We start from the raw sequence: 16,276 nt of genomic DNA, 5'->3' as shown, positions 1-16,276 counted from the left end.
TGATGATGATGATGATGATGAAAGACTAATCTGGCTGTCCCTGTAGCATACACCGTCCTTTCCCTTTCTCTAAACTAACAAAAGACACTCAGGCTGCTGCAAGAATCAGCAGCACAGCAAACCTATCAACACCTAACACCTATACCAGTCCTGAAAAGAACTTTTGTGTACCAAATAGCTAGTGGTTTATCTCTCCCTACTCCACACAGGAACCTGTCCCTATCGTAACAGAAGAAAGAATGTAAAATGGCCACCGGATCGGGTGTATTTATAGGTTAGGGGGAATGTACAAGTGTCCATGTGCTGTCATGTCTCAATTGGCTGTCCTGTATCACATGATAAACGTGTCACCAAAGGTTAAAGTTCTTGTATACATTAAACACGTAAGTCCGCCGCGGCGAACGACGGAAAAAGGCGTTCGAACGTGCGGACCGCGAATGTCGGAAATTCGCCGCGAAACGACCGCCGGGCGAACCGTTCGGCCATCACTATTGGTAGGTTTATTTTAACAGTGAAAGACAGAACAACAACATAAATATCCAGAAAAACTAATTTTATAGTATATGAGGTTGAAAAAAGACACAAGTCCATCAAGTCCAACCTATTTCTGTGATTATATGTCAGTATTACATTGTATATCCCTGTATGTTGTGGTCGTTCAGGTGCTTATCTAAAAGTTTCTTGAACCTATCAATGCCCCCTGCTAAGACCAACGCCTGAAGGGAATTCCACATCCTTGCTGCTCTTACAGTAAAGAACCCTGCACGTAGTTTAAGGTTAAACCTCTTTTCTTCTAATTTTAATGAATGGCCACGAGTCTTGTTAAACTCCCTTCTTTGAAAAAGTTTTATCCCTATTGGGGGGTCAACAGTATGGTATTTGTAAATTGAAATCATATCCCCTCTTAAGTGTCTCTCCTCCAGAGAGAATAAGTTCAGTGCTCGCAACCTTTCCTCCACGACCAGGACTTAGGGTGGTGGGGGCCCCTGGGCTTGAGTCACTTTCGAGCCCTACCTTCTAAGCATTACTGTATTTATCGTCATATAACATGCGCTGGCATATAACACGCACCCCAAGTTTAAGGGGGAATTTTAAGGAAAAAAACTTTTAGGAGGGAAGTTTAAGGAAAAAACTTACATTTAAATGCCCATCAATGCAGCTTTATCAGTGTCCATCTGCAGCCTTGCCCATCCATGTGCAGCCTTGTCCAGTGTCATTTGCAGCCTTGCAGCTTTGTCATTGCAGTCTTGAAGTTTAAATATGGCACCGCCGAGATAAAGAGTCCTGTGTATCTCGGCAGCTCTCAGGTCCTCTCGACGGTGTAATGACATATTCAGCGACCCATCGCAGTTTGCTATGGAAATGACGTTCCGTCGCCGCCATCTTGGTACACCCCACACTCGTCCACAGTAAGGATACACTAAGAAGGGGTAAAGCGGACATGTTACACCCACCAGAGTTTTGCATGTTACAGGTATTTATAACAGTAAAGTCAGTTTATATAGTGAAATACAGGATTTAGAACTCTGTGTGACTACTTAGAGCTTGAATTTTAAAAGCAGCGGCAAGCCTGCACATCATCACAGGTTTGCTAATCTAACAGAAGTTCGCTGCTTTTAAAATTCAACATCTAAGCAGTCAGACGGAGTTCTAAGTCCTGTATTTCACGAAATACTAACTTTAATGTTATAAATACTTCTACAATTCAAAACTCCGGAGGGTGTAACAACATGTCTGCTTTACTACTTCTTAGTGTATCCTTACTGTGGACGAGTGTGGGGTGTAGCAAGATGGCGGCGACGGAACGTTACTTCCGTAGCAAACTGCGATGGGTCACCGAATATGTCGTTACAAGGGCTCTCAGGGCCCCTCGCAGTCTCGAGAGTAGCCGCGTGTACTCGGCTCGGCTCACAGTCACGCCCAGTCCCTGTGTTATGTCCATCATAGGACGGGAATGGGCATGACTGTTAGCGGAGCTGAGCCGAATACACTCGGCTATGCATCTCGGCGGGGCCCGCGGGGCTCCCTATTGGGTGGGGCCTATGGGCTTGAGCCCAGTCAAGCCCAATGGTAAGTCCGGGCCTGCTCCAGACCTCTTATTAGCTTTGATGCCCTTCTTTGTAGTTGTTCCATTTCCAGTACATCCTTCCTGAGGACCGGTGCCTAGAACTGGACAGCATCCTCTAGGTGCAGCTGGACCAGAGTCTTGTAGAGCAGGAGAATTATCCTTTTATCTCTGTAGTTAATCCCCTTTTTAATGCATGCCAATATTCTGTTTGTTTTGTCAGCAGCAGCTTGGTATTGCATGCCATTGCTGAGCCTATCATCTACTAGGACCCCAAGGTACTTTTCCATCCTAGATTCCATAGAGGTCCTCTCCCCAGTGTATAGATTGCATTCATATTTTTGCCACCCAAATGCATTATTTTACATTTTTCTACATTGAACCTCATTTGCCATGTAGTTGCCCACCCCCATTCATTTGTTCAGATCTTTTTGCAAGGTTTCCACATCCTGCTTAGCTTAGTATAACTAACAAAAAAGTTCTAGATTACTGTAATTTGCATTTGAATGAGTGAAATAAGTATTTGATCCCTTATCAATTGTATCCAAAACTAAAAAAAATGTGTTGCCTTTAGTTACACTTTATTATCACATCCATACATAGTATATAAAGTAATAATATAAAGAGAAAAAAAAAGAGAAAGATTTCGTTTTACTTACAGTGACTGAATATGTGGTAATGTTTCAAACTGCTCAGTATGAAGTGATAATGGATTACAACTGAGATTACTGCAATAAAAACATAATAAAACAAAGCTGTAAAAAGTCAAGCGTGCTTATGAAAACACTTTACTGCACTTACACTTACGTTTTATTGCAATAATTACCACTACAGTTAATAGACTGGGATAACTTTGTACTGTTCTTATAACAATTCAATGTGTATATATTATCTTCATTCCAACATCCCCCCCTCCCTCAACCAAATTACTTAAAGTGATTTTAAATGATCACCTTGGAAAACAACCTATTCAGTTTAAAATATAAATGAAAGGCAAACCATTTGTGTATAGATATAAAAAAAAAAACATTATAAATACCTTTTTTCCCTTTTTTATAAGTGATCACATTCCCTCTGTTCTCAGTTGCTTAAGAGCTGGAGAATTGCTAGTACACTGAGCTTCCCAGTGAATGGCTGTGTAGTGGGGGTGTGTCAAGACAAGTCTGATCATTAAGGGAGCGTACACTGAGTTCCCAGCATAGCTAGAGAACTGACCAAAGTGTGCCCTCCTGCTTAGCATGGTCAGTTTTAAATAAAAATACAAGGTGACTGACAGGAACTCCAAGGATTTCACACAAAGGAAGCAATAGAAAGAGAACAGGATGCTTTCTCATACAAATACATGTTATAGCAAGCACATATTAGGAATATGAAATGTTGGGCTAACAAATGTACTTAATATATATCAAATCTTTATTGCCCCATAGCAAAAAAATAAAAATAAATACTAGATGGTGGGAAGACCTGGAAAAGCAAAAGACTCAATAAGGATTGTCTCCAAAATGCCCCCAAAAAAGCAGAACGAAAAATATATTTATGTTGTAAAAACAATAAACACCACGTACAAGCCATACAACTAACAACATTTCTTAACTATTACCAAGTATCTCTTACACCCCTTTCACACCAGGGCGTTTTTCAGGCGCTATAGCGTTAGAAATAGCGCCTGCAATCCACCCTAAAGAAGCTGCACCATTGTCTGTAGTGTGAAAGCCGCTAAAAATAGCTGCGTTTTGCCGCCGACGCAAAGGGCGGTGTGGTGTGAAAGGGGTCTTATTAATTATTAAAGTAAATCTAAAGCAAAACGTTTTTCTATTTAATTTTGGATTGAGCATGGAAGAGTTATAACCCTTGTCAGATTTGCTGGCTTTGTTTTATTTTGCCACATTGGTGATATTTCTCTTCACTTCCTGTCCTGTACATTCAACAGGAAGTGAGAGTAAACCTCCTCCAAAGTGAGCGAAATCCCTTCTTAGACAGTTTTTACCACGACAAGTATTGAAAATGTTCCTTCTATTTCTTGTTATGGATACAAATTCCAGGTTTTTTTGTCACTTTCAGGCCCAGTGACAAAGGTCGCCAGGACAAATAGAGGGGACAAATTCCCTTAGCAAGGACACAGATAGCAATTCAAATGTAGACGATAAGGCTTATGATCCATCTGTTACTGACATGTATTGCAATGGGGGAACCTAGGTTTGGACTAAACTTTGACTTTTGGGATGCTGGGATGAACTCCTGAACTTTTGCCTGTTCAGACCTGGTATGATTCAGGAGGGGGTGCACTCTCATCCTCCCCTTCCTTTCCAGCCAGGCTACATGTTTGGATTAAGGGTCTGATATGGATTTTTTGGGAAACCTCAAATTTTTTTTTTTTTTTGCATGGCGTCCCCCTTTAAAATCTGTACCAAACTGAAAGGGTCTGGTATGTATTTCCTGGAGGACATTGCTGTTTTTTTTTCGCATGAGATATCAGACTCAAAGGGTCTGGTGTACATTTTGGGAGGGACTCTAGGCATTTTTTTACAAAGAAAAAAAAAGTGATACAATTTAAATAACTGGCAAATGGCATTAATTTGCCAGCTTCTTTAAAAAAAAAAAACAACAACAAAACCCCCAAAAAATAGCACACAGGGTCCTCAAAAGGTCTCCAAAAATACATAGCAGACCCTTGGAGGGATCTGTGTGCTTTTTTTTTTTTCAGAAGCCGGCAATGAGTGTTATTTGTTGGCAATTTTTTCCTTTGTAAATGTCAGTGCTGCTGCAACACTATGTGTGCATCACATAGATGAACCTGTTCACAGGCGGGGTTAGGGCACCCCAGGCATGTTATTTAAAGGAATCAGGCATTTTTAATGTTATACTTCAAGCATTTACAAATTCACTGCTTCTGGCCAAATGGAATCTTAGTTTTTTTTTGCATTTGTACATGTTCCCCAGGGCAGTGCCCACCCCTCTTCCACACATGCTCATTTTTGACACCCCTTGCCTTGCCCAGAGAATGAACATTGTTCATTTGACAGATTCAACTCCCGTTGATTTCAGTGGGGTTCAGGTTCAGCATCGGAACTTCTTTCAAGTTTGCCAAAGACATGTCAATCTGAACTCAGAGCAGTTTGGCCTATCCCTAATTGTAATAATAGATTATTTGTAAATAAATATATTTTTTCTTTTTTTACAAATTTATACTTTTTTTTGTTAAACATATGTGTTTTTTAAGTATGGTGGGAGAATAAAGTAATAAATAAACTACTGCACCCAATTCTACGAATCCAAGCCACATTTATTACATTTAACATTTTTAAGTGTAATTTAAAGGGAATCCATTGTCAAGAAAAAAACCGGCAGACGTAGAATTTCATCAGATTGATAAATTTTTTGTTCAGGTCTATCAATATAACAACTAATGTTACAACAGTGGAAAAAGTTAGAACATCTCTTACATCTTTGTTGCTGTCTAAGTCTTTGTTGAGGACATCTCCCCATACTTTCTTCTCCAGGGACAATGATAACTGTGACAGCTCCTGAGATTACATTTCTTTAACAGGGACAAAGATAGTAAGCAAGGCCTGAAAGAGATTCCTATTCTTCCCCTTTCCATCCAAAACAAAAGTTTTGTCTAGACTTTCAAGTCTATTTCAGTTTTACAAAAACTGACTCTGCATTTGCAATAGTCACAAATTAGGGTGATAATAAATTAGATTAATAGTGGTGGTAATTTAACCAACAGTCACTGAAATTGTTTATTCTTCACAATTTATAATTTGGAAATGATAAATAGAAATATTAAACTTTATTTAGGCCTGCCGACACTATGACCTTTCCAGTCTTGTAATGGATTCACTTTAAATCGGGATATATAAGAATGGAAGTGTACTATTTTTACTTACAGTTTTTGCAAATGTTTAAGCTCCTTAAAGCTGGAGAGTGGCACTTCTGTGATTAAATTATTGGACAAGTCTCTGTAAGTAACAAGTAAAAATAAAAGAGCTATTTTAATTATTATTCAATTGCTCCATTTGTTGGATTGCATTAATAATGCTTCACAAAATGACAGAGAACCTTTTCATCAGGTTTGTAAGAATGAACACAGAACTGGGCAAGATAGAAGAACCAATGCTGGCTTTTAAAAGGTACATGTAACTCGGGGCTGTCATGTTTATGCTGGATTCAATTAGTGCCAGGACAGTATCATCCAGTAACTAGGACAAAGATGCCAAATTGCGCAGCCCCCCCATTATGTGCAAGCCTATTAGGAGTAGGGGGAGAGAGAGCACAGCCCGCACCTCCTCCCGTCTCTCTCCTCCTCTCCTTGCTGCTTCCAGCACTGGGCTAATAGAAGTAGTGAGTGATGCACCGGTCGGCCTTATAGTAGAAGGAATTTGCGGCGCCTCCATCCTTATAATACATGTTGCGCCCAGGGCAGCGTCCCTTCTGCCCACCCCTTGTCTTGGCCCTGGATTCAATACTTTTTACCTTTTTACAAAAGACCGCAGATACTGATGGACAGCACAATGTTTACTTCACACTGCAGCTTAATTTTAGGTGCCACTCATAAAAAGTTGTCTGTTAGAGTATTCCCTTTATAATGCTACACAGAACACTGCATGATAGGTGGAGAGGCCAGTCAGGACACCTTGACTTGTCCTTCTTTTTTTAAGACAGCAGTATGCCTGTGGTAAGGCCATAGTGTTGCTGCATAACTGGATTTCTTAAAGGGTTAGTTCGCCTTTAATATTATTTTCCAAAAACATGTGTCCTTAGTACATTAATATGCAGTCTTCAGTTTTGTAAAATAATGCTTACTATTTGAGCTGATTATTCCCTGGGAGTTGCTCTCCCTTCTCCGTGCTACAGATGATAGGGTGTATCAAGGTGTTGGATATGCAGCCCCTGCAACTCATAAATGAGCAATCTGATTTTTTCTCTACCCATGCAGCTATGAGAAAAAAAGGGATTGAGCATGTGTGGGTAGGAAAAGAGCCTTTTGTAGGGCAGATTGGAGAGAGCAATGGAATAAGTAAGCATTCTTTTACGAAACAGAGGATTGTGTATTATTGTACTGAGGATGCTGTAATGCATAGGGTTTTTATGGGGACAATGTCATTAAAGGTGAACTAAACCTTTAATGAGTAACTGACCTTGAACCTACATGTGTGTACAGAGGGCTCATCTAGAATTTGTAGTGTTAACATGTGATCACACCACTTTAGCATCAGAGGGTTCATTCTGAATTTTTACTGATTTAAGGGGAAATTTACATTGACCACCAATGTAATGGTGTAATTTACACATACCACCAGTGTAACAGGAAATTACACCTGGCTACCAATGTAGCATGAGATTATACCTGTAACCAATGTAATGGAGGTATTTACACCAGTCATCGTTATATTAGGGGCATTAGTTGACAGTGTAAATGCAAATGTTACATGCTTGGTCAGTGTAGAGATGTAAAATTTTGAAGCCATGGGAAAAAAAATTCTTTCCCTGTTTTTTCTGGAATTTCTTGAAAGCGGTGACATGTCCGCTGACATCCGATCTGCTCCGATCCGAAAAAGTGTGACAGAGGAAAAACCTACTTTTCCATCCGTTTGCCGGATCGGATTAGGTGTCGACGGACTCTGCAGTCTGTCGTCATCCGATCACCCATCGGGGAAAGCGGTGCTCTGACAGGTCCATCCCTGCACAGTGTGCAGAGACAGACCTGTCATCTTCCTGCTCAGCGGGGATTGACGGAGCAATCCCCGCGGAGCAAGCGGATGTTCACCGGGTGGATCATCACGGATCCGTCCCATGTGAAAGAGGCCTAAGTTGTATTTTAGTCATCTGAATTGTTTTCATTTTATTCACATTTAAGACAACTAAAATCTCCAGTACATTTTGGTCGACTAAAATCTAATCGGTTTAGTTAACTTGTAATACATTTTTTAAGCTAGAATTTCCAAACTCATATACTCATGGAGTAAAACTCTAATTACATGTTACTATTTATGGTATTAAGGTTTGAACATGCACTACAGACACAGATATAGCCATTGTGATATACAACGTCTTTATAAATAAAACCAAGTTTTATAAACAAAGAAAAAAATATTACTTTTTGACAAACAGAAGTGCAACTTTAAAATATAAAAAACCTCCAAAAATTTAAACTCTATTGGCTGTAATGCCATTGCACATATTACCTCAATATATTACCAACATTAAATATTAAGATATTATTTGGCAGCTTAGTGGATGCCCCTACTTATTTTTATGTGGTAGTGCAATAGTGCAATACATATTTAAACTTTAATATGCTATTATTATAGGTTAGGGATGGAATTGTGTTGCTGATTTAGAAAAGGCCAGCAGAGGGCACCAAAGAGATAGCGTGAATGAGTGTGATATGTGGAACTGCATAGGAAAGGGAAAGAATTGATGGGAACCTGTGTCTTTCATCCAATACAGCTTGCAGATAGAGTCAGGGGTCTATGGCTTTAACAGACAGGTGTTGCTCTGAAGAAGGGTAGGTTCAGGTGGGTAAATGTTTCCCCCTCACATTTTCATCTCTGTTTTTGTTCCATGAAAAATGTAATTGATTTTCGTCACATAGTTTTTGTCAATTGACTTGATTCTAATTTATTTCCGCATAGTTTTCGTCACTAAAAACATACAGCTGATGAAAACTATGACAAAAATATTTTTGTTGACAAAATTAACATTGCATTACCATAGTAATTATTAGGGCATAAATACCATTATTGCACAGGGGCCCCTTGCTGGTTTTGTCAACCACTGACCTGAACCTAATCATTTGGAAGGGGGTCCACATTTGTTTGTCCATCTTGTTTAGAAGACATTGTCAGTTGGTTAAAATCTGCAGCATCTACCAAATACTAAATATATAATTTTTTGGTGGACAGACCCTTTTAGGCTGAGTGTACATGGGAGAATCAAGCTGTATCATAGTCCATCCTGAGGGATAAATGCAGCTTCATTTTAATGATTTCATCTAAGTTTGAAGAAAGGTGTTATACACATGGCCGTTACAGTGGATGAAAACAACTTTGAAAGGACACTAGATGTGCAGAGCTGCAAGTAAAAATATCTGCATGTCATATGTTTGTCACGGACCACATAAGACGATGGTAACTTACATTTCTGCTAAACTTCTTAAAGATGAAAATATGTTTTCTGTCACTAAGCTGATCTGGTTCCCACGTAAGAACCTAAATTAAAATATATCACGCATGATTAATAAAACATAACATTATGCAAATTATACACTGACAAAAGCTTTACAGTATGCCACCAAACCAGGAAATCAATAATGGTAAAAGGCAATGCCACCCAAAAAGATTCTTTAGTTTTGGTTAGAGTTGGCATTTTGATCGTTTGTTAGATCTCCTCTGTTGTCAACTGTCCTAAAAACATGAATTCTCAGCACTTTTAGCCAGGCAGGTTGGCACCAGCTTACATGTTCACAATAAACTTCTATTGTATGTGAGAACACTGGGAGTACAGAGATTGTGGCTACACATATCTAAGTTTCTCAGCCAGGCTCAGAGTATGTCATGGCTGGTTCAGGATGTTGGAAGTTTTGTTTTACCAGGCTCCTCGACAATAAAGAATCAGGCCCTGCCTACTCAATCCAAAATGAAGACTTTTTTTTCAGTTGGAGGCTCGCTATTAGGGATGAGTCGAACACCCCCAGTTCGGTTCGCACCAGAACCTGCGAACGGACCGAAAGTTCGCACGAACGCTAGAACGCTATTAATTACAATGGATGCGAACGTTTGAAATCTAAAGTGCTAATTATAACGGCCAATATGCATGTTATTGTCCTAAAAAGGGTTTGGGGACCCGGGACCTGCCCCAGGGGACATGTATCAATGCAAAAAGAAGTTTTAAAAACTGAAGTTTTTTCTGCAGCAGTCATTTTAATGATGCATAAAGAAAAAAAAAAGTGAAATATTACTTTAAATATCGTACCTGGGGGGTGTCTAAATTATGCCTGTGAAGTGGCATGTTTAGAACAGTCCCTGCACAAAATGACATTTGTAAAGGAAAAAAAGCCATTTAAAACTGCTTGCGGCTATTAAAGCATTAAGTAATTATTAAGTAATGTCTTGTCCTGGCAAAATGGAGGAAAATCTTTGAGAAAAATGGCAAAGCAAAGCTGACACTCACCCTGCCTATCCTTCTCTCTATGAACGCCGCCACACACTACACAAGGCTGCCGCGCTGGCGGCCTTATATAGTGTGGGGCGTGTACTAAACCCCCAGAGCTATAATTGGCCACAGGCATCCAACCTGTGGCCAATTATGGCTCTCCCCGCTGCCGGCGCTGTGATTGGCCAAGCATGCGGGGTCACAGTGCATGCTTGGCCAATTATCAGCCAGCAATGCACTGCGACTGGCGCAGTGCATTGTGGGCCGTTCATATCACACGAATTTGATGCGAATGGCCCACAAAGTTCTGTTTTCGACGAACGGATGAATGGCTGATGTTCGATTCGAACATGGGTTCGAATCGAACACCGGGCTCATCCTTACTCGCTATACCTTATATTACACCTGAATTGCATGTACACATGCTAATAGCATACACACCTACATATACAACTTCCTCCTTCACCCATCGATACCAATGCAAATATGTGGATATTTGGCATTTATATACAATGCCTTAAAAAAAGTATTCAGACCTCTTGAAAAGTTCCACATTTTGTCATGTTACAACCAAAAATTTAAATGTATTTTATTGGGATTTTATGTGATAGACCAACACAAAGTGACACATAATTGTGAAGTGGAAGGTGGTTCGCTTGCCTGTTATAGTCTCAGCCCCTGTACACACGGTCGGAGATTTTGACAACCAAATCCGTCGGATTTTCTCCGTCGGATCTTGTCCGAAACTGTTGCATACACACAGTCGGACTAAGTTGTCGAAAAATCCGATCTTTCAGAACGTGATGACGTAATTTCGTTACGATGGGACTACATTCAGGTTAGTAGCCAATAGCTTTGATGTAGGAATTTGATCTGAGCATGCGTGGCACTTGGTCCGAGCAAGATTCGCTACACATGATCGGAGTATGTCCGACCGGCCCAGTTGGTCGGGAAATATTTCCCACATGTTGGAAAATTGGGTCCGACGTATATTCCGACGGAATCAGTCCGATGCATACCACACACAGTCGGATTATCCGACGACACGGTCCAATAGGACACATTCCGACGGATTCTCCGACCGTGTGTACAAGGGCTAAGACAACATACAAGTTTTAACTCAAATTTGGAAAGCCACATACATTTTTTGTGTACACAACCTGACAGCTGTGTACTGCAGCTTATTTATATTCGCTCAGTTACGTTCCTTTTAATTGCTTTCTGCTTTGATAATTTTAGGAAACTTTTACATATTTATACATGAAAACATTTGAAATCCCTTTCACAAAAAAATGTTTATATAATTAATGTATTTGCAAATTTAAAAATGACCCACAGTGATTAGTGTCCCAAGTGTTGGCCAAAGGCAGGGTGCCTTTGGCCAATCATGGCTCAGGGGGCTAAGTCCACGTCCCACATTATATAGGGCTGCTTACACGGTGGCCATAATATGTAGTGTGATACATGGAGGAGATTGAGATAACTTGAGCTATAGTAGATTAGGCGGGTTAGTTAGTGCGGTGCAGGCAGTTTAGTGTATATATATATATATATATATATATATATATATATATATATATATATACATACACACACAGTGTAGTCAGTGTAGACTATATATACAGTGCAGGCAGTGTAGACTATATATATATATATATATATATATATATATATATACAGTGATACAGTGCAGTCAGTGCAGAGTATATAATAGAGTGTATTGAAGTAGCTAAGGAAAACCCTATGACAGAACTAAGAAAAAATGTGCCCCCCCCAAAAATCCATACCAGGCCCTTTGGGTCTAGTATAGATTTTAAGGGGAACTCCCCATCAAAATGTTAAAACAAATTGGCATGGGGTCTCTCCCAAAATCCATACCAGACCCTTATCTGAGCAAGCAGCCTGTCAGGCCAGGAAAAGGGGGGGACAAGTGAGCTCCCCCCCCTCCTGAACCATACCAGGCCACTTGCCCTCAACATGGGGAGGGTACTTTGGGGTCCCTCCCAAAGCACCTTGTCCCCATGTTGATGGGGACTAGAGCTTCTTTCCCACAACCCTAGCCATTGGTTGTCGGGGTCTGCGGGCAAGGGGCTTTTCGGAATCTGAAAGCCCCCTTTAACAAGGGGGCCCCCAGAACCCGCCCCCCCATGTGAATGAGAATCGGGTACATTGTACCCCTACCCATTGATCAAAAAAGTGTCAAAAAGTAAAAACCACAACAGGCAGTTTTTATTTATTCCTTTATTAAAAAAGAAGAAAAAAAAAAATGTCCTGCGATATCCATCCATCTACAATAATGCCACACCCGTTGGACGCGGAAAATCGGAAAAAAAACTTTGCTTCAATGGGAGGCCTTCCAGCGACTTCGGTCTCTTGGCTGTGAGAGCTGTTATATAGGCAAGGGTGGGGCCCCCCAGTGACATAACTGAATGACCCCATCCCCTTCTGATGTTATGTGACGTCATGTGATGTCAGAGGGGGTGGGGTCATCCAATTATGTCAGTGGGTGGCCCCGCCCTTGCCTATGTAACAGCTGTCAAAGCCAAAAGACATCAGTCGCTGGGAAGCATGTCATGGAGACTGAGTTTTTTTTTTTCCGGGTCCGTCGAGCGACGCGATTGAAGATGGATGGACCTCACGGGACATTTTTTTTTCTTTTTTAATAAAGAAATTGTCAAAAACTGTCTATTGTGGTTTTTACTTTTTGACACTTTTTTGGTGAATGGGTAGAGGTACAATGTACCCTCTACCCATTCACATGGGGGGGCGGGTATGGTTCAGGAGGGGGGGTGCTCACTCACCCCCCTATCCTGTCCTCTAGGCTCCATGCTTGAATAAGGGTTTGGGGGGGAACGCATGCCAAATTTTTAAAACATTTTGTTAGGGAGTTCCCCTTAATATCAATACCAGACCTGAAGGGCCTGATATGGACTGGAGGGGCGGGGAACCCACGCCAATTTTTTCCTAGATTTTTCATCTATATTGCCAGGATCCGGCAATACATTACAGCCGCAAGAAAGTTTAACCTCGACCAGCTGCTGTCATACTACGGAAGGTTGTCTCTCCTGCGCAAACTGCTGTAGGTGTACGTCGGTCTGTGTAAATTGAAGTGATGTAATTTCAACACTAGAGGTAGCTTTCTAATTATATGCACCAAATGGGTACATCACACCTGGAAGTGTATCCAGGATGTCCCCATGTATGCCAATGTATACACAGTCTTCTGAATAGCCGGACAGATTTTTACTGTTATTAGTGATTCATGTGGAATATCAGCAGGTGAGACAAGGGGGCAAAACAGAGTTGGAGCTGGACTGCTTTGCTGTTCATTTAGCTACCTGCTGTCATCCTTTATTTTGCTTTGGATGGACTGGATAACGAAACCACCAGAAGAAGGTAGAGCATTGAGCTAATTTTATTATCCATATCTGGGATTGATTATTGCAGCATTGCACATTTATGTCATTGGATCTGCTCACTTGTCATGTATGCTATACAGTACTCTACTGAGGATCCTTAGATCTGTTACAAGAGACCTTTTCTCTATTAGCCCTTGTACACGCGGTCGGACATTCCGACAACAAAATCCGTTGGATTTTGTCCAAAAATGGTGTTGCATACACACGGTCAGACAAAGTTGTCGGAAAATCCAATCATTTGTAACGTGATGACGTTATTTCGTTACAACGGGACTACGTTCAGGCTAGTAGCCAATAGCTTTGGTCTAGGAATTTGATCCAAGCATTAGTGGTAGTTTGTCCAATTCGGAATTCTCTACAAACAATCGGCCCTAGTCCGATCGGATCATGTTGTTGGAAAATTTTATAGCCCAGCTCTAAAACTTTGTCGGACGGATATTCTGACGGAAACAGTCCGATGGAGCCCACACACGGTCGGATTATCCGACAACACGGTTCGATCCGAAATTTTCCGTCGGAATGTCCGACCATGTGTACAGGGGCTTAGAGATATCCAAAAATAGAATTCAAGTATGAGGAAGGATGTAAGTTTATTATCCTCATCATGCAAGTATCATGTATCCTCAATGAATACAGGCTGATGTTAACCAGTCCAAGCACCACTTAGTGCCTTAAGTATCAGAAGATTAATCTTCTACCATCTCCTCATTCTATTCATCATCTCACATATAGAATGAACATCTTGACTTTGAGCAATATTTCTATGTAATTCCTGCTAAACATCTGAAGTATACCACTTGACTATCAATTTTTACATCTCATTCACTAGTAGGACTAGAGATGTATGGCTTACATCTAATTTTTACAGGAACCACCTGCTCTAAAATCATTATGACTACACTGAGAACCCTCCTCATTACAGAAATTAACTTGCATTATTCAGTATTGACTCACTGTCTTTACAGCACACAGCTGTCATTATTCTATTCACATTTTGTTCATCACTTGATGCATGATTGAAATCCCCTACTATCTGAATAAGCACCGGATTGTTTTTATCACTGTATGTCTGTGTATTTGTGCTATTTTGTATCGGAAGGTATTTATTATCCACACAATATCATTCTGTATTACTTAATTTTATTATAAATTTTTATTAGAATTTGGTTAGAATATGCTATGTCACTTTTGTTGTCTACTTACACAGTCTGTACTATACAGCTGTATATTTCTTATTTAGGCCCGGTTCACACCGCTGTGTGGGGAGATCCGGATGTGATTCGCACAGCAAATCACATCCGATCTCCGTAGCGATGCGAGTACAGCCATACAGATAGTATGGCTGAATTCGCAGCGCTCCCGCAGCAAACTCGCACGGGACCCTTTTTTGGGTCCGCAACAGAATCGGATCGCATGGGGGTTCACACCATGCGATCCGATTCCTGTGCGAGTCGGCAGATCGCACTGCGATATGCCAACGGATCTGGGGGTGTCATTAACATAACATTGACACTCCCAGCCGTCCGCATAGGGCAGTGTGAACTGCCGGCGGGAGGTGTGCGATGCGGGTAAACGCTGCGGATTCGCGGCGTTCCCGCATCGCTATAGTGTGAACCCGGCCTAAAAGTCCCTAAATCTATTCCCATAGTTTGTAGACGCGATAACTTTTGCATAAACCAATCAATATACGCCTATAGCAATTTTTTTTTAACCAACAATATGTAAAACAATATACAGTATATCGACCTAAACTGATGAATACATTTGTTTTGTTATCTTTTTTTTTTTTTTGATATGTATTATAGCAGAAAGTAAAAAAAAAAAAAAATTCAAAATTGTCCGTGTTTTTTTGTTTATTTAGCGCAAAAAGCAAAAACTGCAGAGGTGATCAAATACCACCAAAAAAAGACACTATTTGTGGGTAAAAAAGGACGTCAATTTTGTTTTGGTATAGCATCGCATGACCACGCAATTATCAGTTAAAGTGCCGTATCGCAAAAAATGGCCTGGTCATTAAGGGGGCAATTCTTTCCAGGGCTGAAGTGGTTAAATTACATTGTAATTTTGCTGCAGCACTGTTCTACACATTGCACAGATGTGCCACTTTACAGGCAGACTAAGGGGACCCCCAGGCACGAAATTTAAAGGAATATTTTTTATTATTTCACTTTAAGCATTATTAAAATCACTGCACGGTCATTTTCTGCCCATACCTAGTAGAGGAGGGGGGGGGGGGCAGAGTATTGATTTGCATTCCTAGCTTACAGGGCTATATGTTTCTATTGATGCACACAGTGAAGAGAGATACAACTCTAGTTCCTGCATGCAAGGGTAACTCCAGAGGATGCTGCAAGTAGAAGGAGCCAAAGAGGAAACCAGGGGCAGCAGTCATGGCAACAGTTTAAACATGAACATAAGAAAGGATTAAAAGATATAGAAGCTGAATACTCTGCAAAAAATGTATCGACTTCTGAAAATTCTTTAAAAAAGTGAGTGATCAATATCACTTTCAGTGTAGCCAATGTCTCTATGCAAGGAAATGTCCCATGTTTTATTATGTGATTTCTAAAGCAACAAATTCTGTACAACTTGCCCTAATTACCAACCAACTGGTGCATAGATAAGTTCTTAACCA

The 16,276-nt window shown here is 40.6% G+C and overlaps 1 protein-coding gene across 1 annotated transcript in view; it reads right to left on the bottom strand.

Annotated features, from left to right (window-relative positions):
• The window catches only part of RXFP2 (relaxin family peptide receptor 2), a 489,744-nt gene that overhangs the window by 36,616 nt on the left and 436,852 nt on the right, over positions 1-16,276 (bottom strand). Inside the window, exons 11-13 of the mRNA XM_077484098.1 lie at positions 9,208-9,279; positions 5,956-6,027; positions 2,725-2,793 (exon numbers count right to left, since the gene is read on the bottom strand). Coding sequence (XP_077340224.1) covers positions 2,725-2,793; positions 5,956-6,027; positions 9,208-9,279 — 213 coding nt within the window. The remainder of the gene's footprint in view (positions 1-2,724; positions 2,794-5,955; positions 6,028-9,207; positions 9,280-16,276) is intronic.

This window comes from Lithobates pipiens, unplaced genomic scaffold (genome assembly GCF_037356315.1).
Source record: "Lithobates pipiens isolate NorthernLeopardFrog02 unplaced genomic scaffold, aLitPip1_a1.2 Scaffold_16, whole genome shotgun sequence".
Taxonomy (NCBI): Eukaryota; Metazoa; Chordata; class Amphibia; order Anura; family Ranidae; genus Lithobates; species Lithobates pipiens.
Note: the sequence above shows the minus strand (reverse complement) of the source record. Positions and strands in the feature narration are given on the sequence as shown.